Source organism: Eschrichtius robustus, chromosome 3 (genome assembly GCF_028021215.1).
Source record: "Eschrichtius robustus isolate mEscRob2 chromosome 3, mEscRob2.pri, whole genome shotgun sequence".
NCBI lineage: Eukaryota > Metazoa > Chordata > Mammalia > Artiodactyla > Eschrichtiidae > Eschrichtius > Eschrichtius robustus.
Window position 1 is genome coordinate 139,905,956 of NC_090826.1, and position 19,930 is coordinate 139,925,885.

The window sequence follows — 19,930 nt, forward strand, 5'->3', positions numbered from 1 at the left end:
CTTGACACGGTCACGGTTCATAAATGGCAGAGGCATGATTCAAACCCAAGTCCTTCTCCATATACAGCTGCGCTCTTTCCAGTACATCACCCTATCTGCACACAGTAGGCACTCAGTCGATGCTTGATGGAAATTATAAGGTATCATCTACCCTAAACTACGTTCCATAGTGAACCTCGGGAACAAATGAATAAAAACAACTTAACAATGAATCAGAAACTAATGAAGTCCCTTATAAATTGTGAAAGGCTGGATCTTTTTGCTCAGGCTTTGATGATGTGACTTAAATGCTGAATAGGGCCAAATGAAACACATAGGGAGCTGTCACACATTTCATGGAAATGTCAGTAAAGCCCATGGATAAGATTCATTCTTTGGCAATTGTTGGCAGATGGCAATAGCTGAGGCACAAAGGGAAAATTAAAAAAGCTCCTCACCTTGCAAACAAACTCACCCAAGGTAGATCCAGTGATACACAGAATTTTCGAACTGGGAGGTCATTTAGGGGTTATATAGTTAAATTCTCTCATTTTACAGATGAGAGAATTGAGGCTTGGAGAGAGTAAAATGATTTGCCAAAGGAGAATCTAAAACTAATTACAAACTTCATATCTTTATAACATAACGTCACTAGTCATTAGGGAAATGCAAATTAAGACCACAGATATCACTACATACCTATAAGAACAGCTAAAATAAAAAGTAGTGACAACACCAAACGCTGGCAAGGATGCAGAGAAACTAGATCACTCATCCATTGTTTGCAGGAACACAGGATGCTAAAAGCATTCTAGAAAATAGTTTGGCCATTTCTTTAAAAACTAAGTATATGGTTATCCAGAAATTATACTCCTGATAATTTACTCCAGAGAAACGACAACTTATGTCTACATAAAAATCTGTACACATTGCTCATTGCAGCTTTATTTGTAATAGCTAGAAATGGAAAACAACCAAAATGTCCCTCCATAAAACAATGGTACACCCATGCTATGGAATATTACTCAGCAATAAAAGAGAATAAACTATTTACACATGCAACAATTTGGATGAATCTCAAGGGCATTATGCTGGTTGAAAAAAGCCAATTTCAACAGGTCACATACTACATAATTCCATTTCTATAACACTCTCAAAATGACAAAATTTTGAGAGATGGAAAACAGATTAGTAGTTGCCAAGGTTAGGGATGGTTGCGGAGAAAAGGCTGGGTGTGATTATAAAGGGGTAGCATGTGAGAGATGGTAGACCTGTATCCTGATTGCAGTGGTGGTCACACAAATCTACACATGTGATGAAATGACACAGAACTCATGCAGCTCAATATTAAAAAAACAAACAACCCAATCAAAACATGGACAGAAGACCTAAATAGACATTTCTCCAAAGAAGACATACAGATGGCCAAGAGGCACATGAAAATCTGCTCAGCAGCACTAATTATTAGAGAAATGCAAATCAAAACTACAATAAGGTATCACCTCACACCGGTTAGAATGGGTATCATCAGAAAATCTACAAACAACAAATGCTGGAGAGGGTGTGGAGAAAAGGGAACTGTTGGTGGGAATGTAAATTGATACAGCCACTATGGAGAACAGTATGGAGGGTCCTTAAAAAACTAAACATAGAATTACCATATGACCCAGCAATCCCACTCCTGGGCATATACCCAGAGAAAACCATAATTCAAAAAGATACATGCACCCCAATGTTCACTGCAGCACTATTTACAATAGCCAGGTCATGGAAGCAAGCTAAATGCCCACTGACAGCCGAGTGGTTAAAGAAGATGTGGTACATATATACAGTGGAATATTACTCAGCCATAAAAAGGAACAAAATTGGGTCATTTGTAGAGACATGGATGAACCTAGAGACTGTCATACAGAGTGAAGTCAGAAAGAGAAAAACAAATACCGTATATTAACGTGTATATGTGGAATTTAGAAAAGTGGTACAGATGAACCGGTTTGCAGGGCAGAAATAGAGACACAGATGTAGAGAACTAACGTATGGACACCAAGGTGGGAAGCAGCGGCGGGGTGGGGATGGTGGTGTGATGACTTGGGAGATTGGGATTGACATGTATACACTAATATGTGTAAAATAGGTAACTAATAAGAACCTGCTGTATAAAAAGTAAATAAATAGAATAAAATTTAAAAGTATATCTATATATATATTAGGGGACTAAAAAAAAATTGCATAGAACTATAGGCACATATTGTATCAGTGTCAGTTTCTTGGTTTTGATATTGTACCATAATTATGTAAACTGTAACCATGGAAGAAACTTGGTGAAGGGTACCTGGGACCTCTCTGTACTATCTTTGCACTTTCCTGTGAATCTCTAATTATTTACAAATAAAATATTTCTTTTAACTGAAGGACAATGCAGCAACTCATTTCTTTTATGATACTTGTAATTATCTGGCTTATGTGAGACGAGTTCCACGTAAAGATTGGCCAAATAATAGAACAGTCTGATAGTTCTAGCTTGTTAAAGTGATCTGTGCCTGTTATCACAGCTACCCCCGAACTCCTTTTTAGAAAAATCCCATTTCATTTGCAATCAGATTGTAAACTAAGATATTTAAGGGGGCCTGTTAACAATGGAATAATCTGAAAAGGCTGTCTTATTAGAGTTTGGTAATTTCATATTGTAATATTAAAATAATTTGTTTGGTGAGTGTTGGGAGCGTTTCCACTGTTTTAAAACCCTGTAGAAGAAAAAGCGTAAGGTATTTGGTGCCGGGATCCTGCTACCGTCTTTTACAATTTGAAGGTGTCCCCACCTAACGTAAGGTAAGCATCGTCGACCTATGTGGCCAGAAATGCTCATCACTTGGTGGTGAGCAGCTCAAGATGATTTGGATGTTAAGCCTCTTTTTGCAGAGGCAGGGGGGCTACCTTTTAAGACTGATGATACTTCAGCCATTCGGATTGTCGGGTTATCAAGCTGGTTCCCTTGCAGCGGCCATTTTCTACTTGTTCACAGCTGTACCTTGAGTCTGGTACATCACCTGCTTTCTGGGGCTCTTAGTGACCTAAGGTGTGTGACTGATGCTTTCCGTTATGACTGTAGTGGTCAACCTAATGACTGAACTTCAGTTAACTGCATAGTTCCTTAGGGGCCGTTCCTCATGGAATTGATCCACATGTGTGGTTAGGTGTGATGCAGCTCACCTCCTTGTAGGGGAGACAGACAGGTAAGAATACAATAGAAATGCATCGTGATCAGTCCTACAACAGGACTACGTGCAAGGACAAAGGTGGGATCCAAGAGGGCAAAGGTAATTCTGTGATGAAGGGCGGGGGGGGGGGGGACAAGGGGAGCACTGAGGACCAAGGCTCATGGTGTCAGAGAAAGAGGCTTAAGCTACTTTTTCTTCTACTAGTTGCAGAAGAGGATAAGATACAGAAAGATGGGAGTGAGTGGAAGAGCTCCAGCTATCATCCAGCCCTTAATGAAGCAGCATCTGACCCCGAAGCGTGCTAGGGCACCGCACGTGTCTGTGCTGTTCACTGAGGTATCTCTAGCACCCAGGACAGTAGCTGGCACATAGTAGTGTTCAAAAAATAGCTGTTGAATGAACAAATAAAAAGAATACATTAAACACATCCTCTGTTCACTTTATCCCTAATGACTTTTTTTGATCAGCTCAGAATGCTACACGGTGACATCCCAGAAGCCAAGGAAGGAGATTTCAACAAAGAAAGTGTATTCTGTGATGTTGGGTCTGGATGGGGCCAAACTCATCCAGGTGTTCCCAGGGCCCAGTCTGGGGCCCAGTACAAGTGGACAGAGCATCTTCATTGGATAAATGGCATCAAATAGTTTTTTTTTTAAGAGTTAACTAGAATGTTGTGATGGCTGTTTCTGTCCTCTTATATTTTGTTGGTTTAGAGCCCAAACTGCAGAGATTTTAATAAACCCTGGAAACATTTAGGAAACATCTCAACTCCTTTTTCCTTAAAATATTTCTCCACTGCCACTAACGTGGCAAATAAAATTGGGCTACACAAAGTCTTTTTCGTTCCTCTTTTTCTAGTGTGTTGGATCTCGAAGGGACCTTAGATGAACCTCATCATTTCACAGATTAGGATCTTGTGAACCGTGAAGTCCCACAGCTTGCTCAGGGTCACCTGACTGGCTAGTGGCAGAACCCCGGGAGAATCTAATTCCTCATCCAGTGTTCTCTCTACCATCCCCTGCTCTCTCTCAAAAATTCAAAGCAACAAATGTTTGTGGGGTGCCTATTAGATACAAGACAGTAGGCTGGTTTCTACTGGAGAGACAGAGGTTGAAAAAAGGTCCCTATCTTGAACCATTTTATAATCAAGTAGAAAGAAAGACATGTATGTGGAAAATTCTAGAAAATACATGCAAAAATAAGTGACATGAAAAAATCCATGCGGGAATGAACTTCAACTTGAAGGACTGGAGAAGACTCTGGGGTGAATGTGATATCTTAAGTGTGCCCACTCTGCTCCATAGGGAGAGTGGTGGTGGGTGTGTGGATATGGGGGCGGGGACGTCAAATCCTTCACTGGTCCTGGAGACCATTTCCCGCACAGCTGGTGGGTTGGAACGCTGCTCACCGCTCACTGTGTGCTCACAGGAGAGGCCAGGAACCATGACGATGCCCAGGCCAACCACAGGTTTTCTGAGCAGAGAAAAGAACCAGGCTCAGTATTTCAGGCACATACTTACTCCCTTATCTTTTCTTAATCTACAGTATTCATAAACGAGGGCTTTCGAGCCAATAGTCTTAGTTTGAAATTCTAGTCAATACAACTTGATATTGTAAAACCACCTCCAGAAATGCCCAGGATATTAACTGATACAGGACTGCAGAGAATAGTCAGTAGAATTAATGTGCTAATGAGGTAGTAACACAGCTTTGCTCAGGGTTAACACTTTCCGGAGCCAATCAATTAACTGCCCGTTCTAAAACCTCCCAGGCATATTCTGTGTTCAGAGCTTGGTAAAGCCCCTGGCCTATGTAAATCTCAGCCCTCCTATGCTTTTTGTTGTTTTTTGCAGGACTTGGGGAGTGGGAGAGGAATTGAAAATGAATGACCTAAAGCTAGATGAGTGGTAAATCCCAGGTTGCGTTACCTTGTTGTTTTACCAAATATTGGTTATATATCAGCATAATCATGTACTTGTTTAGCATCCTAGCGGTCCTTCATGGATTCACACAGCCTTTCTCCAACCCCAATTTGGGTCAGGGCAGAAGTCATGCTCTGGGGGCTGCAAGTATTCTGACTGCTATTCTGCCACCAACCTTGCTCTCTAATTAACATCCCTCTACCATGCAGAGTCCTTGCCAAAATAAAAAGAATGAAAGCATCTCTGGATCCTAACGTCTAACATTTGAGTCAGCCACAGATGACTCTGTGGGAGGGTCCTTTGGAAATAGTACAGCACATACACACCCCCATTACTCTCTTTACTCTGAAAGCCCTTCTCTGGTCTCCAAAATATCCATTCTCTTCATGAGGTATTTTTCTTCTTTAAGATGTTTCACAAAGTCAAAGTTGGGAAAGATAATGTCATAAAACACTTCACATTTGTGGCGCTATATACCGCTCCTCCATTCTCTTTCTGGGAAAACTTTCCCTCAAGGAAGGATAACTGTTTTTCTCCTTTCTAAATCATTAATTCAACAAACATGTGCTGAGTGTAACCCTGTGCATGCCATGTACAGTGCTAGGTGCTGAAGAGGATATATTAGGAACAACTCTTGTTGGAACATCAAAGTGAATCATATCACTTCTCTATTTTGTTTATCTGTTAGAAGAGTTTGCCAATTGTATATTCCCTTTTCTAAAATATCAGGAGAAAAAGAGATAATTCATGAGTATTCTAAGTGTCTTCCTCTACTATATATTCTCCCATCCATCCATCCATCTATCCACTCACCCCAACACTTCCAACATTCTGTTGTCTCCTTTGGACCAAGTGCTGTGCTAGGCACTAAGGATGTACACCTATCTGCTGCCCTCAGGGAAGTCCCAGTCCAGAGGGACATGGTTGTATGATCAGACCATGAGCCAGAATGTTATTGTTAGAGTGGAAGCATGTACTCAATGCAAAAGGAACCAAGCCCATGGTTTCTAGCGGCTGAGGCTCATTGTGAGTTAATTCATGGAACAGGTTTCTCTTTTTGATAGCTGCTTTAATTCCCTTTGGGTATATTTTCAAGGAAATTTAAAAACAGCAAAACCTAGAATCCAATTTGATATGTATAATCTTTTAATCCTTTGGGGGCATATTTGGTCCTTCTGTTTCTCCGCCTCCCTCCTTTACCTTCAGGCTCCCGTCCCGACCTTCTCGAAGTCAGGTCGCTGGTCTGTTCCCTTTGTTTAGTGCATCGTGTGCTTTCTCTTCCCATCCACATCCCTTCTCATGACAGGAGACATTTCAGGACCCCAGAGAGCCCTGGCTGGCAGAACAAATTGACATGTGGGAGCGTGAGATGCCGTCTTTCAGAAAAAAAGCAAGAGGAAGAGGTAAAAATGGCAGGCTGAGAGAGCAGAAAAAGGAAAAGAGAAAAAAGAAAGAGGACAAGGCAGAGAAGAAAAAAGAAAAAAATAGCAACACCAGCCCTAATCAGATCTCTCCAGACCTGCTGTTGAGCAATTTCTGTAACTGAGAGTCAGGTTTAGAAAAAACCTGGCTGGAACGGTCTTTCCCAACACGGGGGCGAGGTGGGAGCAGAATTACAGGAATACCAGAAGACTTGACTCACTGAGTCGCATCTTAAACGGAGATTTTGTTTCAAAATTATGAACTGGGGGTGTGCGGTGGGGAGAAAACCTTCCCAGCATCCATCATGTGTTGCTTTCGAAAATTATTATTTTGGAGCACAAGCTGTTTCCTGTCTTTAAAGCCTATTATCTATTTCCCTTCCAGGTGGAGCCTGGGCTGCCTGCTAATTTAATCCCCTGGGCTTCCCCCTCTGCCTTCAAGATCTCACAGAGATTCAGGCTTCCTAAAGAGGGCACCTTTGTGTCTTCCTCCCCTGAAGGCTCCCATCTACCCTGGCAGCCAAGGAGATGCTATTTTGGGTAACAGCAGCTGAGTGGGAAGGATTGTTAATTGTTTGTCAAACCCATCCAGTCTAGTTAGATCTCAGGGAAGGAAAAAAAAAAAAGAACAAAGCCATACCCCTTCCTTCATTCTATTTTACTCTCCCAAAGCGGGGGGGGGGGGGGGGGGGGGGGGGGGGGGCGGGGCGGGGGGGGGGGGGATAACTGGCTTCCTTTCCGCCTCAAGCAAAAGCACACAAACTAATGTTTAAAAAAAAAACTAATTCTTCTAGCCAACTGGAAACACATAAACATAATATTGGCCCAAGAACCAAAGTAGTTTTAAAATCATTTACAAGCCTCAAAACAAACAAACAAACAAAAAAACCCAAACAAACAAGCAAAAAAACCCCAAACAAACATAAATCCCATCACAACAAAAGAGACATCAGGGGCGCTGCCATCCAGTGGGACCACAGCATTTATTCAAACCACTGCGGCCAAAATGACTAAGCAGATCCCCCCACCCCGGCCAGCACCCACTGACACACTGGAAAACAATTCTACCCAGGCACACTAATCAGAACACCCACGGCGACACGCACTTACTCCATCACAGCGTGGACAAATTCAAAATCAAACAGAAAATGACCCACACTGAGAAAGGGCTCCTCAGGACTCTGACCTCAGGCAGGGTCCCCCACGTGACTCTGAAACTTCCTAAGCATTGCATCAGTCTACTAGGAAAGGTGATGAAAAGACTGAGAACCAAAATGTTACACTTCTTAAAAGGGCAATGCCACAAAAACATTTTGTAACTGTTTTTTCTTCCTTGACCAATTCTCCTAAGAATGATGTCTAGACTTACTTGACTTTTAAAGAACACTTGTTTTTTTCACAATGATCTTTTTGGTATTTTCCGGGAATGCCAAAAGGAATTATCTCAGTAAGAAAGGAGCTGAACTCAGAGAAATTTATAAGTGATAATGGTTCAGGGGATGGATATGAGAGTGCTGCCTATTTTACAATCGTTTTCCCTCAAAAGAGCTCAGACTGCCTTATAAACATAAATCTGCTAATCCACACACTAGCTCCTGGTTAGACAGCAGATCTGAAACTTCCTTTTACACTGGAGGAGGTGTCTGTATAAATACTTACTCAGAATTTGCTTAGTCAAAATGAGCATGAGATGGGTTAGTGATTTGGGGTTTTCTAACTGAATGAGCATTCATGTTGAAACTTAGATCAGTTGTGTTGATCTAAAATGGACTTGACTGATGAATTAGAATTTGTTCCATTAGCTACAGCAATTAGAAGGGGAGTGGGGAGATGAGGCAAGACTTTCTTATTGGCTGAAAGAGATATAGCTTGCCCTTAAATGAGGTGCTGATAGCCAGTAGGGTTTTCAGTACATCATAACCAGTAATGTTTAATTAGAACAGAGTGGGCAAGCAACTACTCTCTTAGTAATAGTATCACATATTTGTAAATAGCATGGCAACAAAAGCAAACCGTCTATCAAAAATAACACCCCTTATTTTATGTGAAAAATGGCTTTTATAGGGAAATGGTAGAGCTTAGTGTCATGAATAATTATGAGCCAGGGTAAGATAAAATGCATTTGTGGTGATAGTTTGGTTGTTGCCACTAGAATAATTTGTCAAGTACTCTTTTTTCCCCCTTCTAGTTGGCTGTGTTCAAATATGTTAGCCTCAAATTTTGGGAACCCATTAATTGGTTTATCAAATAGTTATTGATCCCTTGATATGTACATAGCGATACTCAGGGTTCTGGGTGTAGTGGAAACAGGATGCAAAAAAGTGTAATGGAGCGCCTCTCAGCACTTTATATTGTTATTGGGAAATAAATACGTCCACATCAAAGTTAAATAACATGTGAGTAAATAAAATACAAAACAAAAACATAAGGGTATCATAAGATAACAAGTGGTATTGTGGTTTTAAGTAACAAATGAATGTTAGGTTATGAGAGTGTGTGTGCCCAAGTGAACACATTGTAAATACCATTGGGCATGGAAGGCTTCCTGGAGGAAATGGTGGTGCAGCGTTTGGGCAGGAGGGGAGAGTGCATTCTGTTGAGGAAGCAGCAGATGAGACATATACTTTTGATTAGACCTGTCCAGCTGAGGAAGAGGTGGGGCATTTATGTTGCTCAGGGTAGTAGAAAGGTTGGAAAGACTTGCCTAGATTCATTGAATCATAGAATTCTGGACCTGAAATGATCCTAAAACAATCAGCTAGGCCACTGGTTCTGAAACGTGGCTGCACACTGTAATCACCTACAGAGCTTTAAAAAATCCACTGCCTGGGTCTCACCCCAGAGATTCTGATTTTGAGTCATCTGGGGTGAGGTCTGGGAGACTCGATATTTAAGGCTCCCCAGGTGGTTCTAATATGCAGCCATCTTCTGAGGACCACTGATTTAGTCCAACTGCCCAATTTTACAAGACAAGGACTACCTGCAAATCTGCCCATGCACAGCTGGTAGGAAGCCAGGCTCTGTTCCCCCATTCCATTCCAGGCTGTTTGTTTTTAACAATGTATGTAGTACTCTGAAGACCAGGCCAGAGGGTTGGATTTTTGCCATAAAGGTCATGGGGAACCACTGAAGGTTTTTGTGCAGGAAAATGGCCCATTGAAAACAAATGGTCCTGCAATTCCAGGTGGACTTCAGAATTGAAAAGAATCAATGCACCCTAAGAACGCCTGAGAATGAGGCTGTCCAAGTGAGTAGGCTTTCCTCTCTTAAATTTGTGTGCATGCTTGTATTTTGGATTTTAAAATAATATTGTGATAATTTATGTGTTACCACATTCAGATACGTAGAATTGGGCTTCTCTAACTTTGTGGCTACTTCTCAGTTCTAGAAAGAACTTTCTTCTGGCTGATTAGCTCTGTTTTTTACATTTTTCTTTGATTTTCTCCTCACCTCTACAACCATCTAAGTGTTTCATGTTTCACTTCCTTTTCACTCTGTCTTTCCTTTGCTCTCCCTCTTCACCAATCAAGGACATTTGTTAATTGCTCACAATATGCTCATACATATTTATATGTCCACACCTCCCTATCCCTTTATTATCCCTAGGGCAGTGTTGTCCAATAGAAATATAATTAGAGCCACATATGTAAAAAGAAACGGGTTAAATTAATTTTAATAATTTTATTTAACCCAATATATTCAAAATGTTATCATTTCAACATGTAACCATTCTTAAAAACATTAATGAGATATTTTACATTCTCTTTTTGATACTAAGTCTTCGAAATCTGCTATGTGTTTTACAACTACAGCATCAGTTTGGATGCTAACCATTCAAACCTCAAAAATATGACACAAGTTGGGTTTCAGTAAAAGGATTTTATGTTGTTTCAGTTTTTAGATTTGAATGGAATAAAATGTAAAATTTAGTTCATCAGTTGCACTAGCCACATTGGCCTAGGGGCTACAGTATTGAACAGTGCAGGTCTAGGGTCTTCTGTAGTGGTGTTTTTTCATTCTGTGGCTTGAGAGGGTACCATGCTCATTTTAATGAGTTTGAATGCTCTACTTATTGAGGGAATTTGTTTTTCTTCGGAGTATTAAAGGAGATGAGGTATGACAAAGATGATCATAAAAACATCCTAAGTTTCTCTGAACCAACATACAAACTTTAGGACAAGACAGAGGGTGGGGCTGTAACAGTTTTGGAAGGGAAACGGGGAGGAGAAAAAAAAGACAGGCAGGTTTTGGTGCCCACCCCTAGTTGAACGCTATTTTTTTAAAATTTAATTTAATTTTTTTAATTTTTGGCTGCTTTGGGTGACTTCGTTGCTGCGCACGGGCTTTCTCTAGTTGCGGTGAGCAGGGGCTTCTGTGTGGGCTTCTCATCGTAGTGGCTTCTCTTGTTGTGGAGCACGGGCTCTAGGCGCACGGGCTTCGGTAGTTATGGCACGTGGGCTCAGGAGGTGTGGCTCGCGGGCTTAGTTGCTCGCGGGATGTGGCACGTGGGATCTTCCAGACCAGGGCTCGAACCCGTGTCCCCTGCACTGGTAGCTGGATTCTTAACCACTGTGCTACCAGGGAAGCCCCAAATGCTCTTTGACGATAAAGAAATTCTATAGTTGTCAAGCCGCCAAGAGAAAAAAAAAAGATGTAAAATATGCCAGAAGAGCGAGAGAGAAAAAGTTGAAAGGTGGATTTGCCTGTTCTCAGAAGAGCAAGAGGACTATTATTTACATAAAAGTGCTTATAATATATTTCTGTGGCGCTTTCCTCCTGAAGAACTCAGGATGCCATGCAAATGGTTATTCACTTACATAAGCAACTTTGACCAAAATGAATTTCCAAATGTCCTAACGTTGAAAGGGAGGACAGAACGTTATTTCACTCACCCACTTCTCACCCGTGGTTACTTCTCCCAGAGCTATTGTGTGTATGATCCATAGTGGGTTTGCATTGTTCTTACACAGACTAGACTCCATTTAAGGCAATATAAGCTCTGTAATCATCTGATAGTAATACTTAGTCTTCAATCCGTCATGCAAACGAGAAAGTCAACAGCAGTGGGCAGACAGGCCCTGTGTTAAAAGGGATCCTCAGGCCAGAGCCTAGACAGTGCCTGAGTGGGGACAGCCGTGGCCAGCACTCGGCGCGCTAATCTGCTTATGCCCCAGGGGAGAAGATGGGGCGTGGAAGGGCAGGACAGACTTGATGGACATCCTCTGGCCACTTCTTCCAGAGCAGTTGCTTCCTCTGTCCTTCTGATACCCCCAGTGTGTCTCATCGTGCTACCAACTTTTTTTTTAACTGAGAGAATCCTAAAGGTGGATGACGGCAAATTCTAACTCTGCTTTCTAAAGCTTAGAAGAGTACATTCTATACTTTCCCTTTTTTTTTTCCGATAGGTGGAGGTGAAGCTTGCTGATCATGAGAGCCTAGGTCCTCCAGAGGTGAGTTCTCAAGGTTCTGTTTTGTTCTCAGGATTAGAGGAACTCCTGATAATAAGAGCAATCAGGCTCAGTTTCAAGTCAGCAAACATCTATTGACCATCTATTACTTGGTATAGTAGAAAAAGCATTCAAAATTCAACAAATGCTAACAGCACACCTACTGTGTGCTTAGTACTGAGCTAGGCACTGGTATAATAATAACAATCACGATAAATAAATGTTTTAATGGCACTAGGAACTGTACTAAACACTGTAGGTATTCTTATGATTCCCATTTTACACAATAGGTGACTGAGGCTCAGAAAGATGAAATAACTTGCCTGTGTTACAAAACATAATTTTCTTTTTTTTTTTCCCCTAAAACACAGATTTTGTCTTTTTTTTTAAAATTTATTTTTGGCTGCGTTGAGTCTTTGCTGCTGCACGCAGGCTTTCTCTAGTTGCAGCGAGTGGGGCCTACTCTTTGTTGCGGGTGCGGGCTTCTCATTGTGGGGGCTTCTCTTGTTGCGGAGCACAGGCTCTAGGCATGCGGGCTTCAGTACTTGCAGCACATGGGCTCAGTAGTTGTGGCTCACGGGTTCTAGAGTGCAGGCTCAGTAGTTGTGGCACACAGGCTTAGTTGCTCCATGGCATGTGGGATCTTCCCGGACCAGGGCTCAAACCCGTGTCCCCTGCATTGGCAGGCAGATTCTTAACCACTGTGCCACCAGGGAAGCCCCATAATTTTCTTATTTCACCTAGATGTGAAATAACTTTCCAAAGGTCACACAACAGGTAAAAAGTGGAACAAGGCAATCTAGCCCCAGAACCCCACACTCGAGCTTTAGAGTTAAATAGGTTCGGAGTTGAAGCCCACCCTCTCCACCTACAGCTGTAAATTACTTCACCTTTCAGAGTCCTAGTTTCGTCACCTGTAGATGGAGATAATGACATGGACTTTCAGAACTTTATAAGGATGATACATAATGCCTATATGTGATTAGCTCAGTGCCTGGTAGACAATATCATTATTAGGGATTCATTAGTTCAAGTGCGTAACCACTCAGTATGCACCTGGTATGGCCATCCCAAGTGTTAAAACCTTGAAATTCTTCCATGCCAGTTGGCAGAATCTCTTGAGTGCCCCCCTTCCAGGCCACGCAGCCCCTCCTGTAGGAGCCTGCCCATAACCCCCAGCACTGTAAAGGCCTCCAGGACTCTGTCCTGATGGTCAGTGCCTGTATCCTACAGTTGTTAAATATTTTCACTATCTCCTGGCTACAAATATGAGATGGGCTCCTGCCTTTGATGAGAGCACAGTTTGGGAGGGGCCCTGGGCATGACAGGAGAAAGTAATGAAGACAGTGATGAAGGAGTCTGCTTCCACCATGGAGGATGGAGCAATGCCCAGCTCAGGTGGGTCTGGAAGTCTTCCCCCGAGGCTTGCTCTATCAGTGACCTGTTTGGGTGGGTGAAGGCATCCCATATCATCACTAAAGTTCCTTTTGTCTCTCGGCTTTTTCATTCTTGCTACCTCCACCTGGTTCAGACCTTTATTACTCTTTGCCTAAACTCCCGCAAGAGCTTTATAATTAAGTGGTCCCCTTTATAATTAAGTGGTAATTAAGTGTACTGACCGTTCTAGAATGCATTCTGAGGTTCTCTTACTCAACAACTTTTAGTAGTTCCCTGTAGGAAGCCCCATCTCCTCACTGAGGCATCCACAACCCACTACCATGTAACCCCAGCTTCTATTCCCAGTCTTTTCCACTTACTATAGGTGCCTGGCATCTCTGCCAAATGAGGTGTTCCCTACAATGGACTCTGTTGCTCCTGCTGGTTGGAACTTGTGGAGCCCACCTCAGGGTTTTTCAACACCCACCTCAAATACAACTTCTTTCTCCCATCTATGTTCCTGCCTTCCCCAGCCTCTTTTTCCACCCCAAGTCATGTGAGGAGTGATGTGTTCTAATAGCTGGCGTCCATTGCTAGCTTATTATATGTCAGGCTGTTCTAAGAGCTTTGAATGTGTTACCTTGTTTTCTCCTCACAAAAGCTCTAAGAGGTAGACCCTATTATTATCATCTCTATTTTAAGATAAAAAAGTCCAAGACAAGTGAAGTAATTTTCCAATTCAGAGAAGTGAAGTAATTTTCCAAAGGTCACACAGCAAGTAAAAAGTAAAGCTGGGATTCCAACTCAGGAAGCTTGTCTTCAGAGCCTGAGCTCTTAGTGTTTTATAGTGACGGCCAGCTCTCAAAGAAAGAGAAAACAGAAGAAAACATTTCTCATGTTATTACTCAAAACACATGGCTTGCTTTTGTAATTACTTGTGTTGTTATTTTATCTCCTTCTTTACTCGAGCTGAAAATTCCTAGAGGGGAGAAATTCTGGGTCCCATGAACTGGTGTCTGTTATCGTCATTAAGTTGGGGGAATAGATAATTACTGAGCCATCACATCCTTTGGGGGCCTCCTGATTATGAATTAGCCATAATCAAGCCCACCTTTCACTAATATTTTTCCTAACTAAATACACTACTTGGCCAAACCCTGATACAAGATCAGGCCAGTGTTCCACGTGGACTCCAAGAAAACTGTGCTTAGTTTTATAACTCAGATTGTTGCTGAGAGTTGTCATTCATCAGAAGATGCTGCATAATACAGCAGATGTGTATGTGATTTCTCCTTTTTAGAGTTGGATAAATTAAAGCATCCTAAGGTTATTTACCAGAGTCATCAGGCAGGTTTGTGGTGGAGCTTAGGTTGGACTAACTCAAACTGACTCTCCAGGAACCCAGTCTAGGACCCTGGACAACCCTGTGCTGTAAGGCTCAGTAAATAGACTAAGTTGTTGATTGACCAAAAATTCCGGAACACTCTTCCCCTATATTTTTACCTTGACACAAAATAAAATTATGACATCATGATGGGAATACAGGACTTCTCTATTTGTATTTTTAGAACTTGTTAGATTTTTCCAAGGATGGACTGGTCAGTCCTGTTGAAGAAAAATCACTGTGGAGAACGTGTACCACCTTTCATTGTAACTGATCTGACAACTGTGTTGGTTCTAGAATCTGGAGAACAAAGTGATAGATGCTAGCTTTAGTGGAGAACCAAAAACTTTGTACATAGACACAAAGCCTTCATAAGCAGTCAGAAACTTTGGAACTTTTAGAACTCCCTTTTTCTTTCTTCGGTGTTAAAATTGACAGGTGCTAACGAGTGTATGTGACTCTAGAAGGCAAGGGATTTATCCAAAATTAATATCTGCTAAATATCTTGTAGTAACACTATTTGTTATCCAAGGGTATCCTGTGCCACGTTTTGCCATCATCTCCATTTCTGTCGGGTTGCCCCGGAGCTTACGGGTGTGTGACGCCTTGCAAACGGTGGCGGGGGAGGGAGGAGTGTTGATCAGAGAAGGATCAGGACTTTATTGCAGAGCAAAGTCCACCACCATACTCGGATGAAAGTTCGAATGGTTTAGTTCGCTTTGCTTGCGGCAAGTAGCGCACAGGCCAGCAAGTTTAAGTACAAACAACACCGTGGCCATCCGGTCCCCCGCCGCTCGGAGCACTGGCCGCGACCCGCCCGTCAGCGGTCGCGCGCGTCGCCCCCTTTAAGAGCCTGCTCCGCGGGACCAACGTTCGAATGGCCCTGGCGCCCCTCCTCGGTCTCCGATTGGCCGCGCGAGGCGCACGAGGGCGCGCCGATCGGCCCCGGAACGGTTGGCGGCCCTTCGCTATTGGCTGTCGGGAGGCCTTTATAAGGCGCCCGGAGGCCAGACTGCCCTCAGTTAGCGACCCGACCCCAACCTGGCTGTGGAGCTGAGGTGGGGAGGGCGCAAGAGCTACCGAGCGCGTCGCCGGAGCCGTTTCTATTCGGAGTCTTCAGAGATCCAGAGTCCACCGCCGGGGCGGACTCGTTGACGCCTATCGTTCCCGTGTCAGCTTCGGGTCGTGGGTTGGGGCTCACTCTCTCACCTCCGCGCCAGCCCTGGGAAGGCGAGGCAGGATGGAGTTCAAACTGGAGGCTCACCGCATCGTCAGCATCTCCCTGGGCAAGATCTACAACTCGCGGGTCCAGCGCGGCGGCATCAAGCTGCACAAGAACCTCCTGGTCTCGTTGGTGCTCCGCAGCGCCCGCCAGGTCTACCTGAGCGACCCGTGCCCCGGCCTCTACCTGGCCGGTCACCCGGGGGCTCCGGCGCTGCCGCAGCAGCCTGGGGAGCCGGTGGCCGGGCCACCCGCGGGCTGGGGGGAGCCACCTCCGCCGGCCGCCTGTGCCGCCTGGCCGGAGCCCGAGCCCCAGATGGAGCTCCCTGCCGTCCCAGAAGTGCCACGGGAGGGTGACGCGGAGCCTGCGGCCACGGTGACGGGCGCCGGGGACACTCTTCAGGGCGGAGAGGCGGAGGCGGCGGAAGCTGCCTGGCGCCGCGTGGAGGGACCGCGAGAGACGGCGGTCGGAGGAGCCGGGGTTCCCGCCGGAGGCTCAGACGTCTTCCCCCAGGGACCTGGGGCAGCGCGCCGCCCCTGCGGCTGCCCCCCGGGGGACGAGGACAAGATGAGCGCATCTCCCCGCGTGGACGGCTGCCGCGCGCCGCGCCCCGCCGGGCCCGAGCCCCCCGTGCCGCCCCCCGTCTGCCCCAGGAAGCGCGGCGCGGAGGGGGTGGGCGGCGGCCCCGCGGACTGCCCGGCTCCCGGCTCGACCCCGCTCAAGAAACCCCGCCGGAACTCAGAAGAGCAGCCGGGCGGGGCGGCGGCGGGGGCGGCCGCAGAGGAGGAGGAGGAGATGGAGACCGGTAACGTGGCCAACCTCATTAGCATCTTCGGTTCCAGCTTCTCGGGACTTTTACGGAAAAGCCCCGGGGGCGGCCGGGAGGAAGCGGAGGGAGAGAAGAGCGGTCCGGAAGCCGCCGAGCCCGGGCAGATCTGCTGCGATAAGCCGGTGCTGAGAGACATCAACCCTTGGAGCACTGCCATCGTGGCCTTCTGAGCCCTCGGATCCCCGAGCGGGAAGAGGTTGAGCAGCGGGCGTCCCGACGTGAGGGCTGGGCCTCTCCGGCTGCGAGGACGCCCCAGAGGCCGTCGGCGCCGAGCGCGAGGAGGAGACCGGGTGCCGCCGGGCGGCACCGACTGCCCTCGGGCTTGGCGGCCGGCTGTGCGGAGCCTTTCGGGTCTCCTCTTGAGACTGGGGAGTGTGAGGCTTATCGGAAGAGCACGATCGTGGACTTTTGTGTCTGTGTGTGTCAGTTTGTGTCGTTGAATTAGGACTACTTTGTGTCTCTGGAGTGCATCTCCCCTTCCCCTGGGCTTGGGAGGTTGGGGGCAGACAGGGACTTTCCGCCGCCGGCAGCGCCGAGAAGGAAGCGGCGGGGAAGGCCGGGGCCGGGGAGTTCCCCGTTGGCTGGCGGGGGAGGAAGGGACTTAACACAGACCCCTCACGTGAAAGCTAGGACCGCACCGGGGCCAGGAGCGGCGCTTCCTCTCAGGATTTCCTCACACTAGAGGCATTTCGTCCGGACTAGGGGCTTGTGTGATTTCTCTCCCTCCCCACCTTTCTCTCTCCCTGAAGAAACGTTTATACTCTGTGATCGCTCTGGGAAGGGGGAACGTTAGCGGTCCTTGTCTTCCCGACAGGGAAGAAGCTTGATGAACTTCACGGCGGAGTTCAAGCTGGGAAATACGGAGTTTATAGATAAAAGATTTATTTTTTAAAAGCTCTAGATCAGACCTACTACACAGTGCTTTTAAAAACCGTTTAAGGAAACAAAGTTTACAGACAGAAGCCCTAAGTGGAAAGACCTTATGGGTTTGTAGATAGTGACTCCAGTCTTTGTTGTATAAAGGTTGGGGGAGCTGACAAGGTTTTTGTACAGTATTTTCTCCTTCGTTGTTTTGATTTTTGTATAAAAATGTAACTTTACGTGTCTGACACGTATTAAATATTTTGAAGCAACTTCACCGCCTCCTTGTCTGTAATCACCTGTCTGGGTTGGGAGGGAGGAAAGTGGGAGGAGGGGAAGTATGGTCCGCGTGGAAAATTGAAGGTGTGGTTCTTCATATCAGTTGTTCACAGACTGGGGACATTGTTTGCTGGCTTCACTAAGTATCCAGAGAGACACATTTAAGCTTTCTCCTGCACATCAAGAGGAGTGCTCTTAGATACTAATATCAGTGCTATGCCAGTTTCTTGAAAACTGCCACTGCAATTGCCTTTTCTAAAGTCTAGGCGATTTGATTTTTTACAGCCCAGTCTTACAGTGTCTGATATTAAATAACTTAAGTGCCAACTTCTGAAGCCCTTCCCATCCACGGAAGTGTTTTTCACTAAAATTTTTAGTTTTCTGTTAGGTAACGTGGGTCATCTTTCAACTTTGTTACTGAACAAAACCTGACATATGAAGGAAGCCTCATGAGATTGACATGCCCAGCTGATCAGGTCTACCTCTGCATTCCAGTGGATGTCAGGATGGAATTTTCAGTGCTTTAAAAAAAAAATTTTTTTTTAAATTATATCTGTAGAAAGTAAATGCATCAGTGAAAGGAAATAGCTTGCGTCAAACTAGATAAGGACAGAGGCCAAGGAGGGCTAGACAAATTTATTTAGCAAAACCTCCTGATTTGCTTTTGTCACCCAAATGGTGACATCAGTGTTTGGGCCATGGTAAACACTTCGATGATGACAGCCAAGTCATCGATTGATTTTTTTTTTTTTAATACAATTACTGCATTTAAGAGCTTTTTGTCTAAGGCAAAATGTTCAATATTTGAAAGGTATTCAATAATCTATTTCAGAAGCAAATCAATTAGAGAATGGTGTCTTAAAATACGGTTGATAGGACTTTGAAAGATGGAATTGTTCTAAAATATCTTATGAATAAATTGGGTGTTTATGAGATGGGAGAAATTGAGGAAACATTAGACAAAGCTTTAAGAAAGGGTAATTTCCTCTGGGCAGAAGGAGCATATGAATGGTGCTTTGCCCTCCCTAGAGTCCTGACAGTATGAACTTCTGTCACAGCCAAGTAGGCCCATGTTTTGATATTTTTGCAAATTTATTAGTGATTCGTTAAGCCTAAGGAACTTTCTACTTCATGCTTCATCACCGTAAATAATATATTCATAGAATTAAACATTCCCTAATCAGGGTCTTGTTAAAATTAGTTTGTTTTTCTTTCAGAGATTAGGCAAGTTCTGTTACAGCCACAAGAGATCCGTTGAGTGCTGGCTGCTTAAACTGAAGTTGTCCAAGGCCTTAATTCTGCAAACATTTCCTGTTGCTAGAAAGTAATTATTATGCTTGAACAGCTGTCTCAGTGCATTTTTATATTTGAAAGAGGGTAACATTCGGTGTGTTTGAGTTGATGTGTTTTGGTTGAGATGAAAATCCCCATTGATCCTTGTTTTCACGTTAAGATGAACCATGGGACCATGTGTCTGCTTAATTTAGAGAAGGTAAATGGACATATTTGATAGTTAGGGAAATACAGCTTTGTAGGAAATCAGTAAAGATCATTATCTTTTTTACTATAGAAGCAGTATGTGTCATGCTTAGAGCTGGGATCTGGAGCCAGACTTCCTGGGTTCGTATCTTGGCTCTGCCCCTTATTAGCTGAGGGACCCTGGACAACTTACTTCATCTCTCTGTGCCTCAGTTTTGTCGGATATGAAGTTGAGATAATTGTGCCTGCCTCATAGGGTTGTGAAAATTAATGTTAATGCCCCTAAAGCTTTTAGAAAAGTACCTCATACATAGTATAGTAAGCATGCAATTGTTAGTTGTTAACGTAAAAGTTCTGTGTATAACTCAGATCTATTATGGTCAAAGAACTGTGTATATTTGTAAGAAAGGAGGGGAAAGGAGAGTCTGTTTTTAAATTAATCCTATCTGTGAATTCTGGGTTCTTTTATTCTTGTTTTTCTCTGGACACTTGGCAGTCCACAAAGCTTAGAA

At 44.4% G+C, this 19,930-nt stretch overlaps 1 protein-coding gene and 1 long non-coding RNA gene across 2 annotated transcripts; one reads left to right on the plus strand and one right to left on the minus strand.

The window, feature by feature from the left end:
- Nucleotides 1–2,444: 2,444 nt before the first annotated feature.
- LOC137761476 (uncharacterized) lies at nt 2,445–7,715 on the minus strand. The gene is made up of 4 exons (XR_011073421.1): nt 7,651–7,715; nt 6,320–6,455; nt 4,606–4,670; nt 2,445–3,586 (listed from the first exon to the last, which is right to left on the minus strand). It is a non-coding gene; the product is annotated as an uncharacterized lncRNA (long non-coding RNA).
- An 8,058-nt stretch (nt 7,716–15,773) lies between these two features.
- Nucleotides 15,774–17,932, plus strand: IER5 (immediate early response 5). The gene has a single exon (XM_068541360.1). The coding sequence runs from the start codon at nt 15,989–15,991 to the stop codon at nt 16,967–16,969; it is 981 nt and encodes a 326-aa protein (XP_068397461.1). The 5' UTR covers nt 15,774–15,988; the 3' UTR covers nt 16,970–17,932.
- The last annotated feature ends 1,998 nt before the right edge of the window (nt 17,933–19,930 follow it).